Genomic DNA, 16,721 nt, shown 5'->3' with positions numbered 1-16,721 from the left:
GGGCTTTGAACAGTCCACAGTGGCAGTCCCCAAATGCCACTGATTATTATCCTGTATTCTCAGCTGTAAAGTGGGAAAATGTCCACTTTAAAGAGGTAATGGTAAGATAGTATGTTTAACCCAGGCCTGCCTGGCACATAGAACTATTTTCCTTTTATTGGGCTGGAATTTCAGGATCAGGATTTCCTGAGCTCAGGAATTCAAGACCAGCCTGGGCAACATGGTGAAACCCCATCTGTACCAAAAATACAAAAAAATTAGGCAGGTGTGGTGGCACATGCCTGTTGTCTCAGCTACTCAGGAGGCTGGGGTGGGAGGACTGCTTGAGCCTGGGAGACAGAGGTTGCAGTGAGCCGAGAGATTGTGCCACTGCACTCCAACCTGGGTGAGACCCTGATCTCAAAATACATTTTATATGTGTGTGTGTGTGTAATAATATAATAGATGGTAAGATCTGTGATGGAAGTAGCACGTGAGAGGGCAGTTCTAATTCAGGCCAAGAAAGTGTCTTTGAGCAGGCAACTTCTGAGCTGTTATAAAGGATAACAAGGGTTAGCCAGTGGGGGAAGACAGCATTTGAGGTAGAGATAACAGCATGTGTAAAGGCACAAGCCAGACAGCACAGGTCTTTCCACAATTTATTCCACGTGGCTTGAGACATGGAGGAGGCAGATTACGGGAGGGGAGGTGTTGAGAAGGGGTCAGTCATATCTTGGACATCTTAGGATGTCATGCTAAGGGGTGTGGATCTTACCCAATGGGATGGTGATAAAGCGGATAGCCGAGTAGGAAGAGCAGCAGGGAGCCTAGTTAGAGGTTACTGCAAAAGTCCAATTAAGACACAGAAAGGACCTAAGATAACCAGGGAAAAATTAACACAGAGGGAAAAATTAATGGAGCAGTGGAGGAGGTTGACACGGGCAAGTGGGGGCTGGACAGGTCCTTGTGGACATCGATGTACAGTTATTAGATGGGCATCTGTACCTACTCCCCTGGTGTTCTTGGGAGGAAAATGAGTTAGAGGTGAAGATTATGGAGCCATGAGTGGAGTCTGAAGCCACGGATGAAGTCATCCAGGGAGCAAGTACAGAGAAAAGAGGGTAGACAGATGCAGGCATATGGGTAAGAGTCAGCAAGAGACGGAGTCTTGCTCTGTTGCCCAGGCTGGAGTGCAGTGGCGCGATCTCGGCTCACCGCAAGCTCCACCTCCCAGCTATACACCATTCTCCTGCCTCAGCCTCCCAAGTAGCTGAGACTACAAGCGCCCGCCACCACGCCCGGCTAATTTTTTTGTATTTTTAGTAGAGACGGGGTTTCGCCGTGTTAGCCAGGATGGTCTCGGTCTCCTGACCTCGTGATCTGCCCGCCTTGGCCTCCCAAAGTGTTGGGATTACAGGCGTGAGCCACCGCGACCGGCAACAAAACCTATACTCTTAACCTAGCCCCCTGAGAAGCACAGCAAGCTACTGAACCTCTGTGGGCCTGTGTCCTGGTTATCTACTGATACAACAAATCACTCCAAAAGTTAGCATCTTCAAACAACATTTTATTATCTCTCATGGTGCTGGGCTTTGAATGGGATCAGTGAGGCAGTTGTTACTTTGTTCTCAGACGGTGGCTGGGCTGGAGTCATCTTGAAGCCTTCCTCTCTCATGTCTGACATTTGATACTGCTGTCAGCTGAACATGTACACGTGGCCTCTCTGTGTGGCCTGGGCTGCTTCACAGCATGGTAGTTGGGTCCCAAGAGCTAGAGTCCCAAGAGATAGTAAGTGGAAGCTGCTAGTGCTTCAGTCTGGGACTGGGAGACTGGCAGAGCACCACCACCATGATATGCTATTGATCGGTCACAGAGTTTAGATAAAGGCAAGGATAGGATAGAGATGCCACCTTTACTTGGGGCCATGCTTTTAAACCTCATCTACAAAATCTATAGAATAGGCATAACCACACAGTGGACGCCTGCTGTTTTTGTTAGCCAAGCCTTGCTCTCCTTTTGGGGATTCTCCCCTCTGTCCCTCTACTCTCACAGGCCCTATGGCCATGCTCTACCACTTCTTGGAACCTGCCCGAAAACCAGATTTTTTCCCCTTGAGTTGGGGTCTCGCTTTGTCACCCAGGCTGGAGAGCAGTGGCAGGATCATGGCTCACCGCAGCATTAACCTCCTAGGTGCAAATGATCCTCCCACTGTAGTCCCCCAAGTAGCGGGGACTACAGGCACGTGTCATCATGCCTGGCTAACCGGATTCTCGATGGCAGCTTTTGAACCCAAGTCCCCATGTCTGAAGATCCCTGGACTTTACAATTTGTGAGCCAATAAACTTCCTCCCACTAAGCAGGACTGAATTCAGTTCCTGTAACTTGTAACCAGAAGTCCTTACTACACCTACTGAGGGTGGTTGTGGAGATTAAGTAAATGTAAAATGTGCTTTTTAACAGCAGGTGTTCAGGAAATGGTTTACTGTTATGGAGGAAGTTTATTATGAAGAATCTGGCTACTGGTGGAGGGATTTTGATTTGCCTAAAACCTCAATCAATCAGTGATCTGGTTGGGATGAAAACCAAGGATGCCTGGCTCAGAATCTTTTGCTCTGCTTTGCCTTCTCTATTTCTGTGGTCTTGTCAGACAGGCCTACTGCATATAACATCCTATGGGGCAGGTTATGACCTTACGGGTCAACCTGGCCAGGGATGGCAAATACCTGACACTCACGTGCCCACACTTGAATTCCATGCTCATAAGAGAAACTGCCAACTATCATGTCAGTATTTCCAAACAGTCTAAAAATTGCTGCAGATCCTCAAAAGGCACTCCAGGCAGCTGCTACTAGAAGTTCTGAGTTGGCAAGTGAAATGAGTCCTGAGGTAGATTTTTAAAATATGGCCATATTTTGAAGCTCCTCCTGTTAAGAAGAATTTGGGCTTAGCGATGTGACTTACTTTGGCCAAAAGATACGACATAGCAATATCCTCAAGAGCACTCGCATACTGGGCTTGTCTTCTCTTGCGGTTTTTGGAACTCAGCCATGATGTCTAGAATCCTGGGTCAGCCTGCTAGATGCTGGAACGTGTGGCCCAGTTGCCCAGCCAACCACCTGACAGGCGGGCGAGGCCATCTGAGACCAGCCAGTCCCCAGCTGATCTGCCAGCTCACTTCAGCCACATGAGGGCCCAGATGAGATAAGAACCGCCACACTGAACACAGCCCAAACTGCCAAGCCACTCACTCAGGAGCTAATAAATGTTTATTAAGGCTACTAAATTTGGGGGTGGTTTGTTATACAACAGTCAGTAACTGAACAAAGGCCCATTTACTATCCCTGATCCAGATCAACCTCTCATTTTACAGCTGAGGAAACTGAGACCTGGTAAGGAAAAAGACTTGCCCAGGGTCATCAACCTGGCTGGCAGCAACAGGGGGAAAGTCCCAGGCCTCTTAGCTCACAATCCAGTATACCCACTGGCTGCTCTATTCTTTCAAGATGGCTGTGAGGATCACAAATGAGGCTTCCAATCTGAAAACATCTAAAGACTGGTCCTTTAGGCAGAATCCGGTACCACATTTATCACCATCTCCTTCTGGAGTTTTCAGATGTTAGAAAAATGACAACTGTTGCGCAGCGGAATGGATGTTTTTGCTGCCCCGACTCAGAGGAAGGGCATGTGTATGCACTGTTAGAAGCCAACCTCCCACCCAAGGGCCTGGCTGTGTGCTTTCCCAGGGGCTGGAGCATCCAGGGGCTTTTCTGGAGTTCCAGGATGGGACTCTCGTTCTCCCTGTCCAGCATATGACCCGGTGCCAGCATGACTAGGCAAAGCCTTATGGGCCAAGGTGAGTAGAGATGATGCCTGCTACCCTTGAAGGTATCTTCCCTGGTTTTCTCACGGTCCTCCAAGCCTGGCATACTAAGGAAGCCTATGGTCACAAGCCCATGATCAACCTGACCCTCAAGCTCTGAAACGTTGAGTTCCTCAGTAAAGCATGCTTGGGTAGGACCTGCAGCAGGCATATAGCACTAGGCTCTGGGGGCAGTGCCTAGTGCTATTGTGCCCTCAGTGTGAGGTTCATTCAGCTCTAAATCCCATTCTTTGGACTTTGCCCAAGTTCCAATCCAGGCTAGCAGCTGTCCCCCGTGTTTCACAGATGGGGACACCAAGAGCTAAGGGCAGTAATGACTTGCCAGGGTATTGAAATGGGTCTGTTATAGCTGGCTCTCGCCTTCTGGGCAAGGAAAGATGTGGGTACATGGATGGGTGAAGTATGTTCCACTGAGAGCTCTTCAGGGAGATGAGGCACTCCTTGCAGACCTAGCCCCTTCCTCTGTACACCCTCTTCAGCTCTCCAAATAGAAGCCTTTTGATTTGACTAAGCTGGGCCAAGGCCCAGCCCAATTCCAAGGGGCCTGTTTCTCACCCCATGCCTGGATCTCATGGCCTCAGGGCCTCAGCCTCCACCATGGGCTCTTGACAAATCTCTACTCTCTCCCTGCTGCCCAGGGTCCATGGCAAGCAAATATATGGGGACCGTGATCCCCCTGGGGCAGCTAATACTCAGGCAATGGCCAAGCATAGATTGGGGCTTTTGGCTCAGGTATGAAGCCAGAACTCTGGCCACCTTGGGGCTGGCCTAGTCAGGCCCCAGCAGAGTTTGGGAATATCAAAGCACAGAGCTACACTGGGGCCTCAGAGTGCTCGCCTGCCCAGGATGACAGGCAGGAGGGCTGCTCAGTGAGAAAGACTTCCCGGTGGAGTTTGAGCACTGCCCAAAGCCTCCACCCTCTACCAAAACATGGAGCCAAAGCCCAGGAGGAAGCTTCCCTGGAGGCTGTAGACCGGGTTGGTTTGAAATGGGGAGTTTTCAATAAGGATTCCAGCAGATCTGCAAACTTTGAGCAACACGTAAAGATGGAGGGAAAACCTAAAGCCCTTTTTGATGATGGGACTGAATTTTTCTGTGTTGGGGGAAGGCTTCCAGAGGAGAGAACAAGCAATTAAAGAGCAGTCGGAGGGTCTGGGAGACTTCTCAGAGGTGGCGACACCACAGCAGCAGCTTTGTCCTGAGCGGCTATTTCCCAGATAGAGAAAGTAGGAGCAGGAGGAGTACGTGCCAGGCCTGGAACAAAGCCTATTTCTGGGTGCTGCCCTCCCACAGCTCCATACCAACGAGACCAGCCTAAGTGGCCACATATGAATCCCGCAGCTCACTGGACCAGGGTAGGTACTTGTAACCTATGAGTGATTAGGAAAAAAAAATTACAGTGGCAGTCGATTCTCTCTTGGGAACTTGAACATGGGGAAAATGGATCCATTCATTGTGGGGAATGAAGGGGGAAGGAGGTGACATTAGCAGTACACAATAAGCATGTATAAGCAGCACACGTTTGAAGGAACCCGGCTGATTGTTAGAGAACAAATGTCTAGACGGGTGGCCCAAGACAGGGGCAGACAGGCTACGTGTCTCCTGATGCAAACTTCCTACTGATTGCTGTCACTGGAGTACGCTCTATTCCTTGCTACCAAACCTGCCCGGAGTGTGAAGAACTTGTGTGTTTTGTGAGACTGAGATGTAGGGTTTGTGTCAGGGGCAGGAAAGGGGTGGTGACAAGAAACAGGAGAGGCTGGAGTAAGCAGGATCTTACACCCCACATCCAGGAGGTAGGGTTTTGTCCTGATGATGAAGTCAGTAAAGGGATTTTAGGCAGGGAAGGGATACGTTTCAGAAAGACTGCGTGGCTGCTGGGAGATGGTACAGGGCAGAGGCAGAAGACTGGGAGGCTGGTGGGAGGACAACGTCCAAGTGAAAAAATTCTAGTGTCCTAAGCCAGAAGAGAGAAGGTAGAGACCGGCAGACTCTAGAATCCTTTTAAGAGCTGGGAAAGACCAGACTTAGAAGCTGGGGAAAGAGATAAGGTCTTGACCTACTATGGGGTAAACCAAGTGGGTCACAACTGCTTGACACTTCAGCCAGCAAGATGCTCATGGGCCAGCATATCCAACCCTCCCCAGTGGCCCCACTGGCCATTTTAATCACCACTGAGGACACTAAGGTCCAGATGGATCAGTATTAGGCACCCTAGACCAGCTTTTTGGTTGGCAGAGGGGCCGGGATATCTTCATGAGAAAACACAAACCATCCCATCTCAGAACAGGTTGGGATCCAATCTCTTTATTATCAGGGTCCCCTCCCTGTGGCCCCCCGCCAAACCTATAGAAAAAACCCAAGCCTGGGAGTGTCCTGGGGAGGGGAGGCAGTATGGGGAAACCCCTGTGCTCTACCCTCTGGCCTGGGCAGTGCAGACAGGGAGGGCTCGTGGGGAAGGAGTAGGCCAGTAACTCCACCTGCAGAGGACATGGCACTGGCTGGGATGCGTTGGGGGAGGAGGCGCCTGCTGCCAGCTTTCCTCTGGTACCCGCTGGGGGGTGGCATCCAGGGTTGGGTGCCCGGCTTGAGGCCTGGGGCAGCGATGCCCTTCACCTGCTGGTGGCCATTGCTCCTGTCAGGCTGAGAAAGAGAGAGAAAGAAGAGACTAAGGCTGAGAGGAAGAGACCCTGTTGCTGATAAAAGGGGTAGGGAAGAAAGGGTGGAATAATGTCTGGAGACAGAGATATTCTTGCACTCTGGCTGTGGCCTCATAATTTCCTGGCCATGTAACCTTGGGCAAGTCTCACCCGCTCTCTGAACCTCCATTTCCTCACCTGAGCCCATATAACTCACCTGTGAACTATTTTAACAAGCTTTGGAAAGCACCAGGCACAAAGGTGTGTAGCAGGATGGCTGGATATGGAGGTTTGTTTGCATCCCAGGCAAAACAAACCAAGAAGTTCCAAAAGAAGACTGCATATGTAGAATTTTCTAAAGCTCTTCTGGAAGACTTTGCTGGTGGGATATCTTACTACAGCATAAATGTGTCATCTATCCAGACACCTCCCTGGAAACACTAGTGTTTGAGACCTTCCTCCACCCAAGCCACCCCAAGGGAATGGGTCAGAGAGTAGTAGGCACAGCCAGGTGTGGCCTGGCTTTCCTTTAAGGTAGGGCAGAGTAGATGGTAAACAGTGGCCAGAGAGTGGGCTTTGAAGCCACACACCACTGGGCTGAAATCCAGGCTCCACCAACTACTACCTTATCTCCCTGCACCCTTTAGTGTCTGTTTCCACATCTATTATATTGGTACAATCATCAGCTTGTGGGATTGAAGATGAACTCAGAGAAAGCAGGTGCAGCTCCTGTCACACAGGGCATTTCCTCCCCATGAAAAAATCAAATCCCAGCCCCTAAGCTTGACACATACGGCCCTTCACAATCATCACCCTCTGACAATAAGCAGAGTCCTCTACCAACTAGGGGGGCACTGCAGCCACAGGAGGCTCTTGGCCTCACCACATACCAAGGACTGTCACAGCTCTGTATGGCTAAGGCCATTCCCCTGGTGTGGAACATTGCTCCCTCAATCACTAGCAGGCTCAGCTACACATCATCTCTTCCATGACCTGGCCTCGCTCTATTGTTATCCTGCTCACACTAGGTGGTAATGGCTTATGTCTTCCTCTACCAGACTAGGAGCTCCTCAAGGGCAGAGACAGGCAACATGGCTGAGTGTGCTGAGGGAAGGAACCCTTGCTAGGTGGGCCCGCCTGGCCCATCTACGGCACCTGCTTCCTCAGCATGGCAAGCCCCAAGCATGAAGGGGTGTGACGGGATGGCTAGATATGGAGGGGACTTCATTCTTGGGTATAGTCAGTGCTACTTGGCCAGGTATGCTTCGTGACACTTCCTGCCCAATCCAGGGAAAAGGCACAACCTCCACTTCACTGCTTCCCCACCCTCTGCCCATCAGGACAGGACCCCTGTACCTGCTTACTGCAAGGCCCCATCATCCGCGTCTGTGTCCTGGCTGTGTTCCTGATAGGGAGGAGGTAAGAGAGACCACACATCACTCATTGCCAGCTCTGAGTCCTGCCCTGAGCCATTTGTCCAGAAAAACTTCAGGGTCCAGAGGGCATCTAGAGGACACAGTCAGAAGAGGCAGGAACAGCCAAGGGGAATGACTATGGGACCAGCCAACAAAGCTGGCTTGGGAACTTGGAAGGGTGGTCTGAGGACCCCACACAGGCCAGTGAAGGGTGTTCTGGGAGTGGCAGGAGCCCCATTTCTGTGCAGAGAGCCTGCACTGGAGAAGGCTGAAAGCCTTATAGACTGGTGAGCTCCCCATCTCTGGGGGCATCCAAGTCTTTGTTAGGGCCTTTATGGACACTGCTATGCCTGAGAAAATAAGATGAAGGATCAGGCTACGCTCAAAGGAGAGATGAGCTAGCATAAGGCAGACCTCCTAACCGTCATGGCCATGAGCCCATCTGTTCTCACGATAGAACCCAGCAGTGCTGAAAAGGAGAAAGCTGCAGATCCAGCAAGTCAGTCTGGACTCCAACCCTGGCTCAGTCCCTACGAGCTGATGCCCTGAGCACGCCACTCAGCCTTTCTGAGCCTCGATTTCCTCACAGGGTAAAATGTGGGAACAGAATACTCTGCATAGTACAGGGCTCTTGTTAAGGTTATGTGAAGTTAGAGAGTATGATCTGGGTCTTGGTGCTCAATGAGAGCTCATTAAGTAAATGAGCAGCAAGTGTACAACCCATATCCCACAGACTCAGAGTTTGGTCCACCCTCCCACTCAACATAAACTCCTTGTCAAATGGCCTGCCGGCCTCAGCCTGAATAGTTCTAGTAACAGGCAGGGAGCTCACCCCCTTATGAGACAGCTTTTGCTTCATGCTTAAGCAGCAATGGCTTTTAGAAAAACCCACCTCCTGGCTGTGGCCTCCACAAGCCACCCCAGCCCTGCTCTGAAGCTCTGCAGGCCGTGTGTGCTCCCTTATGTCCGAATCTCCCATTCTCCAACTCATGTGGAAACCGGAGGCCAGAATGTGCCCGCATTTGGGGGAGGTCTGCCCTAGGCCTCAGTGGGACTTCTGATGGTGTCTGAGATAGGCAAGTGCCCCCTGCTCATTCTTCCCTCTTTCCCCCAGGACCAGAACCCCTGGGAAGGAGAGAACAGGAAGTTCACAGTGGGGGCAACCAGCTCAGGCTGCCCATTCCCCTGTTGGCCTCCTGAGAGTAGGAGCACAGTCGAGTCCCAGTCGTGCCCCTGGCCAGGCCCTCACCAGCTCTTCCTCGCTGTGTGTCAGGAGCCCCTCCTCATCGCCGTCGTCTCGGGTCCGTGCTTCTCCCTGGGGCAGGCCTGCCTCAGAAGTTGTGTTCTCTTGGGGGGCTGGTGGCCGGCTGCTGCCACCGCCACCGCCACCACCACTGCCACCGCCACCGCCGCCACCACCACCGCCGCCGCCGCTGGCGCCACCTCCATCACCCTTCTTCTTGCCATCTTGAGGGGAAGGGGTGGAGGAGGGGAGAATAAAACTCAGCCTGGGGCAGCTGTCTAGGGCAGCACCTTAGCGGAAGCTGGCCTCAGCATGGTGAGTGCAGGTGGTCCAGGATCTGCAGGGCCACCCTAGCTCCTCTCTCCCATGTACTATTTCCCCATGCTCTGCCCTGTGCCCTGGTCATGGAGGTGGGTGAGAATCCTCAGAGGCTGACCTGGATTGGCCTTTTGCTCCGCAGCGATCTGCTCCAAGCGGCTCAGCAGGGCATCGATATTGGACTTGATCTGTGTCAGCTCCGTCTTGATGGCCTGCAGCTCACTGCTCTTTACTGGGAGTGGAGGGGGGACAGGGCTGTCACCTAGGGGGCTGGAGGCTTGACACTAGCACAAAACCTCAGCCCTGTTCTTTCAACCAGGAAAGCAGTTATTTTTTGTTTTGTTTTGTTTTTTCCCTGCTTAGGAAAAAGGTCTCCTTCTTAGACTACCTGACGTCCATCCCTACAGTGACAGCACACACTTCTGAACCTATCTTTTCTCCTGATCTCTCAACTCTGAAAGGGGACCAAAGACAGGAGCACAGGTGTGTATGTGTGGTGTGCTCTTCTGTGTGCACCTGAGCAAGAACATGTGTCTTTTGGAATCTGAATTCCTGGGTGATTAGTTAAGCAGCATGTGTGTACCAGAGTGAATGTGGAGTAATGGGCCTGGGCAGACCTGTCCTTATCCTTACTAGAGGAAAGATGGCACCATTTCTTCACTGGGCACCATATCCAGCACTGGACTCTCTGTGCCCAACCCAACCCCTCCTCCTAAAACATCAGCTGTTTCCTCTTAGAAATGCATGAAAATACTTGGCTGTGTTAGAGCAGCAGAACTGTGGAAGACTTGTTGTTTTATCTATGTTCCAATGTAAAAAATGTGATTCTATTATTTTGCTAATGATAAAAATGCAAATTACTTAGGAATATGATACAGTCACTCACACTTGATCTTGGCTGAGCTGGTGGTGATAGCCGTGGAGCGGGCAAAGAGCTTGACAGGTACGTTAGTTTTGACACGCCGGACCAAAGGGACTGTGACCCGGGGTCGCTTCACAGGGACCGCCCTGGGCACTGGCACGGGCGACAGACGGCCCCGGTAGTCGAAGAGCCTGTGAGGGCAGATGGGCCAGAGGCTGCAGCATGGCTTGTGGCCACCAGGGCGGTATTGCAGCTCCAGCTACAAACGTGTGTGGCTGGTGAGGGGCTGGGAGGCCTGCACTACACACCTCTGCTGGCTCCTAGCAAGCCCTGGAGTGAAGAGGAAGGGCTTGCCGGACCCTGATGGCTGTTGGGATCTTCACTACCTCACTACAACCTCTCCAACCATCCAGGCCCAGTAAGGGCAGGCAAGGCATCAGGTGGTAGCAGTTATACCCCATTCAAAAGAGGAGACATCCCTAGGTCCCCTGGCACCCAGGCCTGCTCTATTACATGACCTGGCTTCTGCTTGGTCAACTGCCACCCCAACCTCTGCTCAGAGTTTGCAAATCTCAAAGCAGCACAAATCCCCAGCTAGGAATAGAGAGGTATGGGAGTGGGGGTCAACTGAGCCTACCTGAGCCTCAGTTTCCCCATATGCCAAATGAGGATGGCTATCCACATTCAGTGTCCACCCAAGGGCACAGCATGAAAGAATTCGGTTAAAAACACACTTTAGAACGTGTAATAGATGAAAGGTCAGGGTACTAAGACCCTCAATTCACGAACCCATGACCTCAGAGGCGTAAGACTGAACTCTAAGCCCTTTCCTTCCATGACCTCAGAGGCGTAAGACTGAACTCTAAGCCCTTTCCTTACTTGACCTCCTTAATCACCACATCCTTCGTGCTCCATTCCAGAGACAAAGGCCAGGGGCTTGGTAGAGTACCAAGGTTGGGCAGCTCAATCAGACTCCCCCAGGGCTCCCAGGCTGTGCACTGCCCCCAACCAAAGTCATCTCCAAGCCCTCTCTAGGAGGGCTTCCTTTCCAGCTGACTAGGCAGAAACTCAGTAGGCTGAGAAGTGGTCTCTCTGACATCTGTTGTTGCTGCCACCTTTTTCAGGGAATCGCAGCCCAGGGGGTAAACTTTGGGTCAATTTTCCTGACAACGGCCAGGAAACCTGCCATCACTGGGCAAAAGCCCCATTCCTTGAGGCTCCTTTGTTCAGGGAGCCCCTTCCTGGAGGTGGTGATGGCTGCAGATGGAGAGTCTCTGGGAATGGATCCGATCCCAGACCCTGCATTTCTGCCCCCAAGGGGAGGGGACGGCTCTGGCCTTGGTCAGAATCACTGAACCACAGAATCCCAGAGCTGGAGGAGCCTGGAGAGATCACTTGGTGCAAGCCCATTTCACAAACTGGGAAGGGAATTTGCCCAAGATCACATAAGCCATTCAGTGGCAGAGCTGAGATTAGCATCTAAATCTTCTGACCCGCAGGCTAAGACACTTTCCACTACACCACACTGTCTCCTGAAACGACTCACAGGGGCGGGGTGGGGATGGGGGCGGACGACTGATGCTCAGAGAGGCACTGTTCTTCTTGGGCTGCCTGGGGTGGGCTAAGCTGGACAGAGGGAGAGAAGCAGGGAGGAGGAGAGATTTGAGTTAGCATCTACCATGATTTCTACTCAAGAATGTGGCCAGTGCTGTTGTAGTGGGAGCCCACAGCCTCCGGGCTGGAGTCTGGGTAGGGCTTGGGAGTGCAGGGTAGACCACAGCCCGCCAGGGACTAATTAGACTTCCAAATGGCTGCTGGCCTCTTGTCTCTAAATATAAACCCAAGAAGCTTAGACTGAGCTCTGGGGCTCCTACCAGCTGCTTGGGCACCTCACAGAGGGAAGGGCTCAAACTCCCTGCAACCAGCGCTGTACCCTGTTGTGTATTCCAACTAGCCACACTTATATAGCTCTTGGCTGTACGGTCTCCTTGAGCCTCACCCAAGGACAAGAAGGAAAAAGGGCAGTTAGCATGGCAGACAGTGTTGTATGGTGGTAGGAGCTCTGGCCTGAGCACCTGCAGCACAGGACCCCAGTCTCAGCTCTGCTACCGACTGGTGGAGCAACCCCAGGCAAACCTCTGGGTTTTGGTTCTCATTTGGAGAACTCAGTGGGCTGCACCAACAATCTCTCAGGACCCTTCCAGCTTGGCTGTTTCATGCCTGGGCACGCCCCTCCCCTGCTCACCTGTCGTAGAAGTCGTCCCGGTAGTAATCATAGTCAAAGATGTAGCCACTGGGGAAACAAAGGGGAGAGGGCTGGAGCTTAGGGACGGCCACTCAGCCCACTTTCCGCAGGCCCTCATCTCCAGACACCTCCCCAAGTTCTAGATTCAGCACACTGTCACACCAGCATTTACTCCCTCTGTGGAAAGAGAGAGTCATCCCACCCAGACAGACAGTCAGACAGCCCCACCTGTATATGGCAGATGCTGCTCTCTTTAGCCCCTTGGGTCTGTCAGGCTTAGGCTCTCCAGCCATGTTGATGTCTGTGTGGAGGGAGAAGGCAGAGTTGGAATGCTAACATGACGGTGTGCCCACACACATCACCCTCATGCACACGCACAGCAATTCATGTGCTTACATGGTATACACATGGATTCTGCTCACTGATGGTGCCAACAAAGGTCTTCATACATCTAATCTTCAAACATTAGATTCATATCCAGGTATCACATGGATATGCCTGTTTATATGTCCATACACTTTCAGATCCATCCAGGCATGCTCATAAACATGTCCTCCCCCCCCCGCCCCACCACACACACACGTCGAATATTCCTATATGCATTCTCAAATACACTCATGTAAATGCGTAACACATCAGGTACATGGGAACGCATACACAGAGCCACCCTCACACATACATTCACATATCCAGGTAAGAAACTCACACACAGGTAATGTGTATTCTCAAGTACACTCAGTATAGACAACTACCCACATGCAAATGAGCCAATGCACATTCACATGGATGTTCTACCAAACACCTTCATGCCTAGAATAGTCCTTACTACATGAAAAGGTCTCCATAAATACCTGGTAAATGAATATATGTATATCTGCTGACACATTCAAATATGTTCTCTCTCACACACACACACACACACACACACTACATCTATACATACAAGGGTTGTGTCCACATATCTCCACATGTTCAGTCAATCCATATACTTCTTGTTCAGGAAAAAACACATACAGATACCCCTTTTCAAACATACACATATACACAGGAGTAAATGCACATGCATGAACACTGTACATACTTCAAGAGAGACCACTAGCATAGTCATATCACATGGACATGACACCAAAACCAAGCGTATTCACACTGTCCTTGTGCTCTCAGGCCCTCCTGCTCGCTCTCAGAAAGGGTTCTAACCTAAGTCATCTGTACCCGGTGTAACAGGCTGTTCTAGGCCACTCTGTTCTCTTTCTCTGGAGAATCTGCATTTTAACTGAAACTGTAAAGCCTGTCACTAAGAAGCTCTGAGAAAGCAGAGACAGGTCAGAAGTGTTTTCCAGAGGCTTCTAAAATTCTTCCCTATAGGGATTAATTTTATAACTACTTAAAACTTAAACATAGCTTATAAATTTATAAAATCTCAGAGCAGTGGTAGCGGTGAGAGAAAGAGAGAAGGGGGTTGAGAACTGGATAGTGATAGCAGCTATTCTAGAGAATACTAGGAGAATATAGTGAAGAGAGGCTTACCCAGGGTCTGCCCGGCCAGCACCCGCCCATTCTCTCCCAGCACAGCTGCCCGGGCATGGCGCTCATTGGAGTACTGAACAAAGGCATAGCCCTTGTGCACAGAACAGCCGGCCACACGGCCATACTTAGAGAAGATGGTCTCCACATCTGATTTCTTCACCAGAGCTGTGTTGAGGTTTCCAATGAAGACTCGAGAGTTGATGGACTTGGGGTCATTCTTGTTGGTTACATTGCTTGCCTGAAGCTTCAAGGACATGGTGCCCACCTGAAGAAAAAGAGCCTCGGTGAAGCTGGGTCCCTGGGCTGGGCTCAAGGACTGCCCACGGCCCATATCCTGGATAAATGAATTGCCTCTTACCTTCCTTAACCCTTATAGCATCCAGCCTACCTGTTCCTGCATCTTGTTTTCTTGTCATATTACCAAGAGTTGCCACATATTGGCTGTTGACCTCATGCCAGGCGCTTTACATACATTCCCTCATTTGTTACTCACATGATATGCAGAACCACAACATTTTACAAGGGAGAAATCTCACATTCAGAGAGACCACAATGTTAGTGAATGGCAGGGCTGGGATCTGACCCCCTGATCTGCTTGACTCTAATTCTTTTGAGTCTACTCCTTTAATGCTCATCTCAAATGTTATCCCATTCAGGATCTAAATTTGAAGATCTTCAATGCAGAACCATGGTCACATGGTATTTGCAAGTGATGTTTACTCTAGACCACCACCATATGATGAAAATTGCAGGGGCCGGGCGTGGTGGCTCACAACTGTAATCCCAGCACTTTGGAGGCCGAGACGGGTGCATCACCTAAGGTCAGGAGTTCGAAACCAGCCTGGCCAACATGGCGAAACCCCGTCTCTACTAAAAATACAAAAAATTAGCCAGGCGTGGTGGCGGGTACCTGTAATCCCAGCTACTCGGGAGGCTGAGGCAGGAAAATTGCTTGAACCCGGGAGGTGGAGGTTGCAGTAAGCCACTGCACTCCAGCCTGGGCGACAGAGCCAGACTCTGTCTAAAAAAAAAAAAAGGAAAAGAAAACTGCTTAGTCTGATCCAGACACAGACCTGTCTGAATTGCTACCAACCATTTTGAAAAGGGTATGCTAGCTAAGCCTGATAATGGTTTGAATTTGTGTCCCCGCCCAAATCTCATGTCTAATTGTAATCCCCAGTGTTGGAGGTGGGGCCTGGTGGGAGGTGACTGGATCATGGTGACTGAAATCATGCATTTCCCCCCTGGTGCTGCTCTCATGATAGTGAGTGACTGCTCGTGAGATCTGGTGTTTAGACGTGTGTAGCACCTCCCACTGTCTCTTTTCCTCCTGCCCTGGCCATATGAAGACGTGTCTACTTCCCCGTCGCCTTCCACTATGATTGTAAATTTCCTGAGGCCTCCCAAGAAGCAGAAGCCTGAACGGCCTGCAGAACTGTGAACCAATTAAACTTTTCATTATAAATTACCCAGTCTCAGGTATTTCTTTATAACAGTGCAAGAATGGACTAATACAAAGCCTCACCAGGCACTCGCTGTGGCTAAGGGTGGTATACAATACTGAATAATCCCAAGATCCCACAAGTTAATGTCATGATTACTCATATTTTAGCAGAAACTGATTGACAAGTTCATTAACTTACTAGTAATGAGCATTCGCACCCAGGTCAGTCTGTCCCTAAAGTCTATTTCTTTCAACTTTTTCATTTTGCTTCCCAGAGCTAAAGCCAATTTAGATACCACAGAAAGTCAGCACATTCACCTGAGAATTATTTTTAATAAATTTATTTTTTAGTTACCCATATTAATACTAACTCGTTCAAATTTTGTTCTGTTTGGCTTAGAGATGAGACTGCACCTACCCTTTGCTCTCTGTATTCTGGCCAGGTCTTTTACCCCAAAGGGCTGTACAAATTTTTCCCGTACAGTTTACGGCTGGGCATAGGCTCCAAGAGGAAAGGGGAAAGGAGAGAAGCTCAATTTCAGTAGGAAAAGCCTCAAGTTAAGCCTTGGCAGTTCCCGGCCCAGTCTTCTGCTCATTGGTACAGGTTGATGCCACTCCCTTTTGGAACCCTCCTATCTCAGTAACCTAACCTTAAGGCCATTTCAGGTGATAAAAGACTCCAAATAGCATATATAAAAACTTTCATCAGTCTGCCAACCTATTTACCTAATATTTTGGGGGGACTTCTTTTCAGTGAACTGGAAAAGATACATCTGTATCTCTTATCCCACTAGGGGATAAGAGACTCTTTTTCTCTTAAATCCTCCCAGCCTGGAAGCTGGCACGTTCTGACCAGCAGGTGGTACTGTTTACAAGGGAATCATAGGCTGGACCTGAACCCAACTTGGGAAGAAACTGCTCCCAGGGTTAGGCTTAAAGTGAACCCAATGGATATACTGGAGTCAGCAGTGCATTATCTCAGATAAAGGAAAGGGGCTGAGAGGGTCCCATCACTGCTACTGATGAAGGGGCTGGTGCCAGCTTTGGAACTGACTTTGAAAGAGACAGACTCTTGTTACTCAGTTTGCCTTTGGTTCCACTCATCTACACTTATCAGGCAGTGAGGGACACAAAGGTAGTAACACACTGTGCATACGAGGCAGGAAATG

The 16,721-nt window shown here is 50.4% G+C and overlaps 1 protein-coding gene across 16 annotated transcripts in view; it reads right to left on the bottom strand.

Annotated features, from left to right (window-relative positions):
* Positions 1-6,150: 6,150 nt before the first annotated feature.
* The window catches only part of RALY (RALY heterogeneous nuclear ribonucleoprotein), an 85,826-nt gene continuing 75,255 nt past the window's right edge, over positions 6,151-16,721 (bottom strand). For 5 of the 16 annotated variants that reach the window (XM_063802420.1, NM_001280425.1, XM_063802421.1 and 2 more), the window contains 8 exon segments: positions 14,109-14,373; positions 12,810-12,882; positions 12,582-12,629; positions 10,361-10,527; positions 9,593-9,706; positions 9,163-9,380; positions 7,855-7,903; positions 6,151-6,502 (listed from right to left, as the gene is read on the bottom strand). In XM_063802420.1, coding sequence (XP_063658490.1) covers positions 7,859-7,903; positions 9,163-9,380; positions 9,593-9,706; positions 10,361-10,527; positions 12,582-12,629; positions 12,810-12,882; positions 14,109-14,364 — 921 coding nt within the window. In that variant the 5' untranslated portion in view covers positions 14,365-14,373 and the 3' untranslated portion in view covers positions 6,151-6,502; positions 7,855-7,858. 16 annotated transcript variants of the gene reach the window in all.

This window comes from Pan troglodytes, chromosome 21 (genome assembly GCF_028858775.2).
Source record: "Pan troglodytes isolate AG18354 chromosome 21, NHGRI_mPanTro3-v2.0_pri, whole genome shotgun sequence".
NCBI classification, from domain to species: domain Eukaryota; kingdom Metazoa; phylum Chordata; class Mammalia; order Primates; family Hominidae; genus Pan; species Pan troglodytes.
Note: the sequence above shows the minus strand (reverse complement) of the source record. Positions and strands in the feature narration are given on the sequence as shown.